General features: G+C 39.7%; 1 protein-coding gene across 1 annotated transcript; it reads left to right on the top strand.

Moving 5' to 3' along the window:
- The first annotated feature begins 3,223 nt into the window (after window positions 1-3,223).
- Window positions 3,224-7,521, top strand: trpm1b (transient receptor potential cation channel, subfamily M, member 1b). The gene is made up of 8 exons (XM_026312444.1): window positions 3,224-3,359; window positions 4,758-4,834; window positions 5,433-5,628; window positions 5,793-6,006; window positions 6,321-6,445; window positions 6,539-6,710; window positions 7,058-7,232; window positions 7,316-7,521. The coding sequence occupies exons 3-8, from the start codon at window positions 5,500-5,502 to the stop codon at window positions 7,479-7,481; spliced, it is 981 nt and encodes a 326-aa protein (XP_026168229.1). The 5' UTR covers window positions 3,224-3,359; window positions 4,758-4,834; window positions 5,433-5,499; the 3' UTR covers window positions 7,482-7,521.
- The last annotated feature ends 4,878 nt before the right edge of the window (window positions 7,522-12,399 follow it).

Genomic DNA, 12,399 nt, shown 5'->3' with positions numbered 1-12,399 from the left:
TAAAAAACGTAATTTGTTTCTGTACATTAGAACAGAGGTGATATGCAAGAATAATATTTCTTGCATTGTGCACAGCCTTTTTGTATGAAGGTTTTCTCTGATGATTCGTATTTGTTATATTATGTTTTATACTTCTTTACGCAAGAAATAGAGAAAAGGTTTGACATTTGATTAGAAATGAGGGTAAAAGTCTTGCTTGTGTCCTCCAACAGAGAACTCATTCAATGAAATATGTTCACATGATATTGCCCTGTTGCCATAAATGAGCTTATTAAGGAGTCCATGTTGATCTGTGGTCTATCTACAGACAACACTGTTCCTCAGCTGCCTCTATTGCTCTTTTACTGAGTAAAAGTAGATAAAAAATAAAATCTACAGTTTTCATATCTGATATGACTGTGTGTTATTCATCCTGTCAGGTGAATGTCAAGAAATCTTAAAAAAAAAAAAAAAAAAAGGTTCAAGTTACAACTGAGCATAAATGTTTATGGCCAGGACCATGGCTGGACTACAGCAGGCTCTTATTTACAAATAGAAAATGGGTTGAGTGTTTTAAAATTACCTGGTAAGGTCATCAGCACACTGTAGCAGAGAAAAGTTAAATGGGTTTGCACGGCAAAACAACTGGCTATGAGCTGATTCTCTACATTTATGTTGCAGCATCACGCACACAACCATATCTCTTATTGGCGTTTGCAGTTTTTGTTGCATATAAGGACCTAACTTACCTGCTGCTTTATTTATAGATCTGTAAATTAACTTTATTTAAAAAACACATTTGGCCTCTTTGTCAGTCAGACTTTCCTTTGGGAAAAACAAGAAAAACAGAAGCCTTAAAACATGTCTTATGACTCCCTCAACTCTTGGGGATAATCAGTGCCATGTTGGACTCATGTGATTGCTAACTGGATTTTTAAATCCATGAGGACAATGAATGCATTAACAAACAGGGCTCACTGAAAACAGTCAGCCTCATAGTTAATGCAAATTTGCTGATCCAGAGCCTGTAACTTGAGTTGTGCTGCTTTGTCCAGATATTTTTCCCCTAAAGTGAAAATACAGGGTTTTATTTTAGGTACGCATTGGATCCGGCAGAGATCTGGTTTTAGGTCTGACTTTTTTGGATAGTCCAATCCACACGGGTTTCCTTCCTGTCACACTGCATCAAGCTCTAACCACATTGCCATCCAGTACCAAAGCCAAGCAATTAGTTGCTTTTATCTTCAACCCTGGTGACATCACATTCCTCATAGCACTCCCCAAATCCTTTCTGATCTATTTCAATTGTGTTGATGAGGCTTTTGTTGCGTGAACTCCATTGTTATTACAATATGCAGAATACATGGCATGTTCCTTCAACTTTTTAGGGCCATTTACTGTAAACAAGTACGTGTTCAAAATCAAAAGAACTAGACCAGGTCAGATGTCAACAAAAAGAAATCAAATCATTATTTTACCTTTTCCTTTTGGCTGCAGGGGCTGAATAGGCCATGTAATTGTAGCTGCAGTGGAACAAATTTACTGTGATCTAGTTGCTAACTAAGCTGTGGGTCAGGAGACTGGGACCATGTGATTCGAGTGCAAAAAGGCATGACTGTATGGACTGTGCTGTAAGTGTCTTCACAATTAAAACACAGTATTTGGTACACAGTGAAACTCAGAGAGATGTTGAACAGAAAGATATGCATATACAACTGTTACTGTTTAAAAAAAAAGCATCATTGCATCAGTATAGCTAATAAAGAAAGATGTTTTCTCTGCCCTCTGCAACAATCTGGCAATTCATCTCACATAATTGTCTTTTGTTTTAAATGATTACTTCCTCAGAAAATTCTCCACGTTGGAATGAATGTTGTTTATTGTTCCGAGGCTTGTCTTAAGTCCCGTTAATTTGCTTGGTGTGACACAATCTGATCCTGGAGTATCTAATTCTTTAAGGTTTTTGTTGTTGAGTGCTCGAAGCCAGTTCTTACTGAGGCAGCTGGTTGCTGACTGGATTTTAGTTTTAATTGCTGTGGTTAATGAGTTTAAGTAAGCTGAAATAACTGCGTCATACTGGCCAAACCCTTCTGGAAATGTGCTTTGTTTTCTTCAGCTATAATTAACAGTGGCCCACGTGCGTTTTTTTAATCGGAGCAAGACCAAAAAAAAGGGGTGGATGTTAGGGTTTTCTCTCTCTCCCTTAGTATTTCTGAGTCATCCACCGTCAACCTCCCTTGTCGTTTTCACAGAGAGTTACAGTTGAGTTCAAACTTCATCTCAACCATAAAAGGAGTGATTATCAAACCATTTCACATGTGGAAGGTTTAAAATTGAGGTCTGTGACTGTGCTTTTTAACTCCATCTTGGCTGCCAGCTCACCTAATGCCTTCCTCAAGTTATTTCAGCATGTATCTGAACACCCTTAATATGTTCAAATAGTTTTAATTGAATTACTACATGTATAATATATACAAGATCTATTTTGTTGGATTTGATAGTACCCAAACAGAAGTTTATATCCCCTCTTACAGCTGGTTTTCTGACTCAGCCAGTAGAAGAAAGTCTTAGCCTCCCAGCAGGCTATTTATGATACAGAATCACAGCTGTTGTTAAAAACAAATACACTCATTTCAGATAAACATCACTGCTAAAATTAAAAAGCAAGATTAGTTGAATATTGAATAGCTTGTTTGCTGAGTTTTCTTTCCCCCCACAAAAACAGGGTGGGTGGAAACAGAGATTAACTGCAATTAGCATTGACGGACCTTGCCCCCAACTGGAGACCAGTCATGTCTTAACAAGGCGCCTTCCAAAAGAATGCCTGCATCCAATTCTCCCAATTATGCAAATTGGGTTGAAATCAAAGTAGCTGGAGGGAGTGAAAATTTTCAAATTAAAAGTTGGGGAGCCTATGATCAAGACTGCAGTGCTTTTAGGTTGGCCACTCCGCTCAACTCTGCTTCTCGCACAAACTGTAATCTTCCACACAGTTAACAGTGTGAAGTGAACACAAAGAAAGGAGTTTCAACAAATTGGGAGATTAGGGGCCAGTTATCAAAGTAGATTTATTGTGCCCTGTTCAAGCGGAGGATGAAAATACCCTGTGGGCATGGAGAAAGGGTCATGGGACTCCCAAAAGGATTACCTTGAACTGGAGTCATGAGACTTGGGCGAACAAAGACCATGCTCACATGCTCATCATATTAACTGGCCTTCATAAAGTGAAGAAGTTTCATGTCCTGTGGGATTCAATAAGAGCACTTGGCTGGGAGTGGAGCACCAGGAGAAAACTCTGGTAGAGGAGCAGCAGACTGTAGACCCCCTCCACTCTTTAGGCTTAATCTCCAGCAGCACTCGACTCGGAAAGAAGACCATGTGTAAGTGTATCTTTATTCTATAACTGCGTCTCCTAAAACTTAATTTAATTACTTTTATAACAGAGTTAATTAGATATTACGGAGTGGCTAGAGGTGCAGTATGAATTTTACAACGCTGAAAGTGATTTCAGATATTGTGAATGTGAGCAGAGCAGTGCTTTATGAGTTTTGATTGCTTGATGCATGATAGCACTGAGATGGAAAACTGCTGCAACAAGACAGACACAAAAACAGCAGCAGCAATTTTTATATTTTTGCAAGAACGTAAGGTAGCTGTATTTTAAATAACCAAATTGTCCTCATGTAAACAGTTTAATATTTAAAAGAATAAAATGCAAATGCAAAAAAAAAAGAACAGAATGGTTTTTACTGGGAATACTGTGTAGTAAAAATAGCTCTAAGTAGTGGTGCAGCAAAACTGGTCTTATATAGTTAACCAATCATTAGGTGATGACAATTTTTTATTAGGATGAATCAAGGTGAATCCTTAATGTGAAAAAAGTGTGAATTTAAGAGCAAGTTAAAAAAAAAAAGAAAGATTATACAAAAGAAATTCAACTACAAGTAGGTTAAAAAAAAAACATATGTCATCAATAGGCATATTGGCCATGAAAATAGATTCACAGTGTGTAGTCATGTAAAAAAAAACTAACATAATTAATAACAGATAATATAAAATAACATGAAGAGTATGACACCATGGGGATACCATCAGGATGCAATCAAAATATGTTTGTGGGTGAAGAATATAAAGTGTCGAGCTTTGCTTCGGACACTTTTTATACAGAATGTAAAAGACAGCTCAGGCCATTTGTTCAGATAAAGAAGGAGAGAGAGAGAGAGAGAGAGAGAGAGAACAGTAACCGTACAGTGTTATAGGCACTTGTGATGCCTGGTCATTAATACTTATCTATGTTCCTTATATAACTATGACTTCAGACTCATAAATCTAAGAATAGTTTTGGGATTAGGTTTTTTGTTGTTTTTTTTTAATATAACTTCTGTGTGTTTTCTTGGAAAGACTGGCTTCCAGTGCCATGGTCCTAATTAGGCCTCCACTTCCAACAATGGCCCTCAGAGAAACTTTGCTTTGATCTTTTGAGTTATTTTTGCTCTGACCTGGAAAAGGCTCAGACAGAAATGTGATGCTTTTCACTGGCTGCCTTTCAAACTCTAGTAGACAGAGAAAGGTGTATAATACCACAGAGTTGTTTGTCAGCAGGGATTCTTCAACCCTGGGAATAACACTCTCATCCTTATTGTGATCATATATGAATCATAATCACTAACAGGCATTGAAACAAGCAGTGAAACAAGTAAGCAAGTATGATCTCCATGTGACTGGTATGACAGCACATAATGTCAAGTAACATTCTGTCCTATTTTTTCTCTTTGCAGGCACAGAAAGTTTGGATTGAGAGGACCTTTCTTAAAAGAGAATGTATCCACATATTTCCCAGCAAGGACCCAACCAGGTAATTATGACCGTTTAAATAGTGATTACTTGTTGCAAACATGTGACCTTATAGGTTGTAGCAGCAGCTATGTCACTATTATTAGTCAAGAGAAAGAAAGAACATGACTGTAATTTATCAAAACTTTTACATTTAGCCAGATTCTGCTACCATGGCTTCATCTCTTTACTATTCATTTGTTCATTTAAGTGAAAAGTGAATAAAACACAAATACTATATAATTAGATAAAAAAGACTCCTGGTCACTTCACATTATATTGTTTCAAATAGATCAAAAATAATTGCTATTTTGTAAATTCATTCATTTGTGACACCAATGACTACAGGTTATAGGTGGTTTATAGTGGTTCAAATTAGTAGAGTGTGATGTACGACATCATTACAGTCCTGTCCTCCAAAAACAGGCTGAGAGCAGCCAGGCAGCACAGCCCTTTGTTTGCTGAGACATGTACCTCTCCAAAAATGGGCACAGTCATGAAAGAGCCTATGCTATGTGCATTTTGAGGAAAAGACACAGACAAAACAACACTCCCTGGCATGGCTCTTTCACTTTCTTCTCGCTGACTGACCCTTGGTGTACGCTCTGTGCTCTGTCTAGATGTGCCTGTGGTCAGCTGGCAACGCAGCATGTGGCCATCCCTCCTGGTGCCAACTCAGTAGAGGAAATGAACCAGCTGGTGCAGATTGACACGCCAAAGGATAAATGGACTGTGACCAAACACACCAGGACTTACCCAACAGACGCCTTTGGAATAATTGAGTTCCAGGGTGGAGGATTCATCAACAAGGCCATGGTAACTCTGAGTCACTGAAAAATTACATCTGTGTTGATATAGTTGGTGTGACCTTAAAATCATGTCTCACATCTGACTTCCTGTTTAAAACTCACAGCAGATAAAGTGACTTTTTGGTTTGATTACAAATAATTCACAACATTGGATGTTCTTTTCTTTACTAGTATATCCGGGTTTCCTATGACACCAAGCCTGACAACTTGCTGCATTTGATGGTGAAGGACTGGCAGTTGGAGCTCCCCACATTGCTCATTTCTGTGCACGGAGGTCTCCAGAACTTTGACCTCCAGCCCAAGCTCAAGCAAGTGTTTGGCAAAGGCTTGATCAAAGCTGCCGTCACCACTGGGGCCTGGATCTTCACGGGTGGAGTCAACACGGGTAGGACACTGCCAGTTCAGGATAATGCTTTTAATGTTCACTTAACAAATAACAGCTTGTGACATTAGAAGATTACCTTTGCTCTAAATTGTCATTACATAATACAGATTCTGCAATTTCCTGGGGGAGATTTAACTAACCCATTGTCACAGGTTTAAGCACTATAATTAGAGCTTTTGTGGGACAATTCATCACAAATGAAACACTGTGTGGGTTTTTGCATGCAACACACAGTGTGTCCCATGATATAGCTCCATTAGGCAGCTGAAAAGAATAATTTTTCCTGTGGCTGTATTTTGTTTATTACCATGTAGGGGTTATCCGTCATGTCGGAGATGCCTTAAAGGATCATTCCTCCAAGTCACGAGGGAAAGTGTGTGCAATAGGAATTGCTCCATGGGGGATCCTGGAAAACAAAGAAGACCTTATTGGAAAAGATGTGAGAACATTTGCATATGTATTTAAAAAAAAAAGGTACTTTGTGTTAATTATTCTTAAAATATTTCAAGCTAATTTATTCTTCTTTTTCCAGGTAACCAGACCCTATCAGACAATGGCAAATCCACTGAGCAAACTGGCAGTTCTCAACAACAGCCACTCCCACTTCATCCTGACCGACAACGGCACAAGTGGGAAATACGGCTCTGAGGTCAAACTCCGTCGACTACTGGAAAAGCACATCTCCCTGCAGAAGATCAACACACGTAAGTCTCACAGTGCTCCACAGCTGCCTAGAAACATACCTCTTCCAAGGTGTGTAAGTGTGAACCAAAGTCTTGTTGGACATGTGACTGGAGAGCTCCTCTGTGACCTGTGGGCTTCCCTTTGTCATCCTATGCCTGGAGCTCAGATAAGGCAGGGACAGCAAAGGGATGCTCAGCTGTCACCTCTGACTTCAGTGCCTCCCTCCTCTGGTTTTTCTTGTTCGCACATCATATCAACATAGCCCATGTCAGCATGTCATTCTCAAAGTTCAGTTGCTGGGAGGTGACATTAATGTTAAATGGATAGATAGGTTTTAAAAACTGTTCATTTTTGCTTTGTGTTCCAGGTTTGGGTCAAGGTGTTCCTCTGGTGTGTCTGATAGTGGAGGGAGGTCCAAACGTTATCTCCATTGCCCTAGAGAGTCTGAGAGACGAACCTCCCATACCCGTGGTGGTGTGTGATGGCAGTGGTCGTGCTTCTGACATCATTTCCTTTGCACACAAGTTCTCAGAAGATGCAGGGTGAGATTTTCGAGGACTTCTCCTTTGCTTTGCTGTTCCTCCATTAAAAAGTTGAAAGGTTATCTTTAAATCTCTTCTTTCAGTCTGGTTAATGACGACGTTCGAGACCAACTTTTGGTGACAATTCAGAAGACTTTCAATTATAGCAAAAGTCAATCGCAGCAGATCTTGCTCATGATAATGGAGTGCATGAAGAAAAGGGAACTGGTGAGTAGAAGAAAACTGTACAAGTGGAAAAATAAGGTGTGAACATCACCTCCATGTCTTTCACAATTATCTTGTATATGAAAATAACGTGTCAATCAATAAATATTTCATGAGTTGTGAAGCATCTGTCTCCATTGTCATTCATCCACTCCATTCTGTGTATTTCCATTAACATATTGAATATACATAATCCCCAAAACCTGCCTGTTATTTCTCCTTGCTGAGATCACGTGTGGTCATCATCATCCTGGGCATTTGCAGCTTCACCATAGGCCAACATAAACCCTCATGCACACACACAAAGCACACAGCTGTAAAGTGGCACAAGGTGTCTGACGCTGCTCGTAACGTTACTGCAAACAATATGGCACTCTACGATGAAATGCACAATCTTGATATGAATCTTCACAGATAGCAGACTAATCCCAGAGATGAGAGTGTTTCTCCAAAGTGTTTGCTGGAGACCTTGGCACATAAATAGTAACAGCATTTGTGCATTTCCAGCAGATTTCCACAGGCATAAGTGATGTGATTAGTAGTTTGTGCGTAAGCGCATATAATCTCCACACTCTATACATTTGAGTGGCGAAGATCAGCAAAAACTACCACCTGCCTAGCAGAAGGTCTTACTTCATCCATGCACAGTAAGCATGCAGCACACAGATGGAGGCGAGGATCCGTCTCCCTAATCCCCAGGCAGGTTCCTCTCTCACTCCACTCCCTTTGCTTTTTTCAGTGCCTAGAGAGCTATCACTCACCCAGTGACTCTGAACCCTCTATCCCTGATGTATTAGACAACCTAATGCTCCATCACACTCAGATAAGCAACTTAAACAGTACTACCATGGGCTTTTACCATTTATGTTTAACTGATTCCTGACCCAGACAATGTGACAGAGCTGCTAAGTTGTCTGAACACTTTATACACAGCTAAGAGGCCACACTATTGCTCTTAACCTTAAGTGCCATGACTAACCTACAGGTGAATCAGTGCCACTGATAATCCTTTCATCCTCAGTGCATCCCGTGTGAACAGCTGGGCTAGACAAATAAAAACACTGACTCAGAGAGCTGAAATTTGCAATGATGTATTATTAGAATACAACATTTTACTGCTTCAGCTGATGCAGGCTACTCATTATTAACGAATCTTGAGACCAGCTCTGAAATCTCTGGTGCAATGCCACATATTGATGCCAACCTAATTCCATTTACCATGGCCACACATGTCACAGGACCGTCAGCATAATTTCATTTGATATAGTCAAGTCTACAACAAGGCTAGTACTGTCTGAAAGTCAGTTGTTTGTGTCCGAAGAGTCATCCACAGAGTGAGAGATTATGCTGAAAGAATCAACTATCTGTTGACACCATATGTTTACACCTACAGTGAATGCAGAAAAACATTCCTTCCACTGTTTTTGTTTTTCATTTGTGTGTTGTTTTTTTTCACAGATTCCACCATTATAGTTTATGACTGACTAACTCACATCTGAAATAGTTTCTTCTTTTATTGATTTATTATTTCTTTACATGTAGATCACAGTTTTTCGAATGGGTTCAGAGGGACAACAAGATATTGAAATGGCCATTCTTACTGCCTTGTTAAAAGGTATTCTTTGACTGTATCACAATAGTTACCTTAAGCAGACTTAGAGTACATATTTATATATTGTTCTCTCACAGCTATTTCTACTATGTGCATACTGTTCTCTCTGTCTCGCTTTTGTCACTCAGGCACGAATGCCTCAGCAGCAGACCAGCTCAGTTTGGCTCTGGCTTGGAACAGAGTGGATATTGCTCGCAATCACATCTTCGTTTATGGACACAATTTACCAGTGAGTGGTGCTCATATCAGAATCATGTTATCCTTCCACACGAGTACACTATAGTTGCAAAGTTCCCAGAGATGTATTTAGGACTGAAGGGAAGAATTTGCTGTTGAAAGTAAAATAATTTGAAATAGAATTGCTTCAAGAAGAGAGTGTGGACGTAAGGACATAAGGAGCCTGTTTAAAATGACTTATCTAATCTATAAAATTCCAATGACATAATGTTTGATTTTGATTGATGCAGAAAATAAGAAGACAGGTATGTTTGTATTTATTCAAAGACGAGCTATAACTTCTGTCCTCTTTTATTTCTCTGGGCAGCCCGCTGGTGCAGTTGCCAACACTGCAACCTCTGTAGCCCTGACCCAGGAGAAGCAGAAAAGTCCTGCCAGTGCTCCCCGCAACAAGACCCGTGCAAAGAAAGGGAAGGGGAAGGGAAAGACAAAGCCTGATCCTCCAGAAGAAACAGACCCAAGGAAGTTGGAGTTAATTCGCTGGGTAGGAGTGAGATTTTTAAAAAACCCGAGAGAATAGAATGATGGCTGTATGCAAATTATCATTAGTCTGGTTCATTTATTGCCTTTGCTTAGGTAAATTCTCTGGAGCAGGCTATGATGGATGCTCTGGTGCTAGACAGAGTGGACTTTGTTAAACTGCTCCTTGAGAATGGGGTCAATATTCACCACTTTCTCACCATTCCAAGACTGGAGGAGTTATACAACACGGTGGGCCTGACACATTGCAGTAAATAAAAATGAGATTCCTTAAAAGATATGCAAAATATGAAATAAAGCACTTTTCAGCACTTTTCCTGCTCTGATATCTGCTATTCTCTTCTTTCAGAAACTTGGCCCCGCTAACACACTGCATGCAGTTGTTAGAGACGTCAAAAAGGTACAATGATCTTCCTAAAGCATGTTTTAATATGTAGCGTTTCAAAGTATTTCAGTTTTTTTTTTCAGTTTGAGACACTTACTATGCCATATATTCCTTTGATGATTCTGCAGGGAAACCTTCCTCCGGATTATCAGATCACTTTGATTGATATTGGCCTGGTGCTGGAGTATCTCATGGGTGGAGCATACAGAAGCAATTACACCAGGAAGGTTTTTCGCAATCTCTACAATAATTTGTATGGATTAAAAAGGGTACGCATCAATGAAAATAAATAAATATTAATAGCCTGATCATCATATCAAGTAACATCTAATATTAACTGTCCCATTTTGTTCTTTTCTTGCAGCCAAAAGCTCTGAAGCTTCTGGGAATGGAGGTGGGACGTCCTTTTCACCACAACATCTAAAACGATGAAAACTGTACAGCAGAATAATGTCTCATATATTTCTTATTTTGTTAGGATGATGAACCGAGGCCAAAGGGCAAGAAAAAGCCAAAAAAGAAGAAAGAGGAAGAAGTGGAGATTGATGTGGATGATCCTGAGGTCTGTCGATTCAAGTACCCCTTCCATGAGCTAATGCTGTGGGCGGTCCTGATGAAGCGCCAGAAGATGGCGCTGTTCCTCTGGCAGCGTGGAGAAGAAGCTATGGCCAAAGCCCTAGTGGCTTGTAAACTGTATAAAGGCATGGCCCATGAGTGTTCTGAGAGTGAACTGGTGGATGACATCTCCCAAGACCTGGAGAACAACTCCAAGTCAGTACATACAACATTTCTTGCACAGGTCTCAGTTGTAGTGTCATGTTATTGTCACACAGCGTGTATCACTATAATGTCAGTTGCCTGTCCACTACTCCAAATATTTTAGGTTCACTTTATAATTTCAATAATAACTTCAAACTATCCTTTTTGCTTCTGAAATGTCTATATTAATGTTTTTTGTTTATATTTATTTCACTGTCATCTTTGAAAAGTGCTGTATATGAGTGATTGTTATTGTTTCACAGAGAATTTGGCCAGTTGGCCTACGAACTGCTGGACCAGTCCTACAAGCATGATGAACAGGTGGCCATGAAGCTCTTAACATACGAGCTGGTTAACTGGAGTAACTCCACCTGTCTGAAGCTGGCGGTGGCTGCGAAGCAGCGTGACTTTATTGCCCACACCTGCAGCCAGATGTTGCTCACTGACATGTGGATGGGCTGTTTAAGGATTGGCAAAAGCCCAGGCCTCAAGGTAGATATCAAAATGGTTTCCTTTTAAGTAAACAGAAAATATTTTCTCATGTAATTGTAATAAATGATATAGCATTGGTATTGATTTCGCTGTAAGTAAACAACATACTCACTGTATCTTTTAGAAACTGTAAATGTTTTCTCATCTAGGTTATTCTGGGGATCATTTTTCCTCCTCTGATTCTACTACTGGATTTCCGTCTTGGAGACGATGCACCCTATCATGCACCAGGAGGCAAAGAGGAGGAAAAAGGAAAAGATGATGACACAAAATCCAGCAAGGTCCTTGTTTATGCTGATGCCATCAAACTCATTTATTTTCAAGATGAGTTAATATGCGTTTTTGTCAAGTTGGGAGGATGAAAAGCTGAGTTATGCTGTTATGTTGTAGGAACCTAATACAGATGCAACATCCCGGAAGGGAGATGAAGAGGAGGGCAGCGCTAAAGTTCACAAAATCCCCATTGGGAAAAGATTCTTTGAGTTTTACGATGCACCTTTCACCAAATTCTGGTTCAACACTGTAAGTTCCTTTGTTTTGCGTGAAGCTAATTATTACAAGCATATTAAATATAGCTGTAACTTACAAAAATGACTCCATGATTAATGTCTTTTTAATAGATTTCCTATCTGGGCTATTTGATGTTGTACAACTACATAATCCTGGTGAAAATGGAGCGATGGCCTTCCATACAAGAGTGGACAGTCATTGCGTACATCCTCACACTTGGCACTGAAAAAGTCAGACAGGTAAAAGCCACAGCATATTACCAGTTTCATTAGATTTGAGTCATTATATGTGTTAAAAATGTTTTGAACTTCATACTGTGGTGTCCAGATTCTGATGTCAGAGCCAGGAAAGCTGAAACAGAAGATAAGTGTGTGGCTGGAGGAGTACTGGAACATCACAGACCTGGTTGCCATTTCCACCTTCCTCCTTGGTCTTATGCTACGGCTGCAGCCTGAACCTTATATGGGCTATGGCAGAGTCATTTACTG

The sequence above is a fragment of the Mastacembelus armatus genome, chromosome 6 (assembly GCF_900324485.2).
Source record: "Mastacembelus armatus chromosome 6, fMasArm1.2, whole genome shotgun sequence".
Classification (NCBI taxonomy): Eukaryota; Metazoa; Chordata; class Actinopteri; order Synbranchiformes; family Mastacembelidae; genus Mastacembelus; species Mastacembelus armatus.
Note: the sequence above shows the minus strand (reverse complement) of the source record. Positions and strands in the feature narration are given on the sequence as shown.

What these genes read in the sequence shown, in the direction of transcription:
- trpm1b (XM_026312444.1), top strand. Translation starts at nt 5,500, where the DNA reads ATGAACCAGCTGGTGCAGATTGACACGCCAAAGGATAAATGGACTGTG. An exon ending in GATTCATCAACAAGGCCATG is followed by an intron (nt 5,629 to 5,792) that starts GTAACTCTGAGT and finishes TTTCTTTACTAG; the next exon opens with TATATCCGGGTTTCCTATGA. An exon ending in AAGACCTTATTGGAAAAGAT is followed by an intron (nt 6,446 to 6,538) that starts GTGAGAACATTT and finishes TTCTTTTTCCAG; the next exon opens with GTAACCAGACCCTATCAGAC.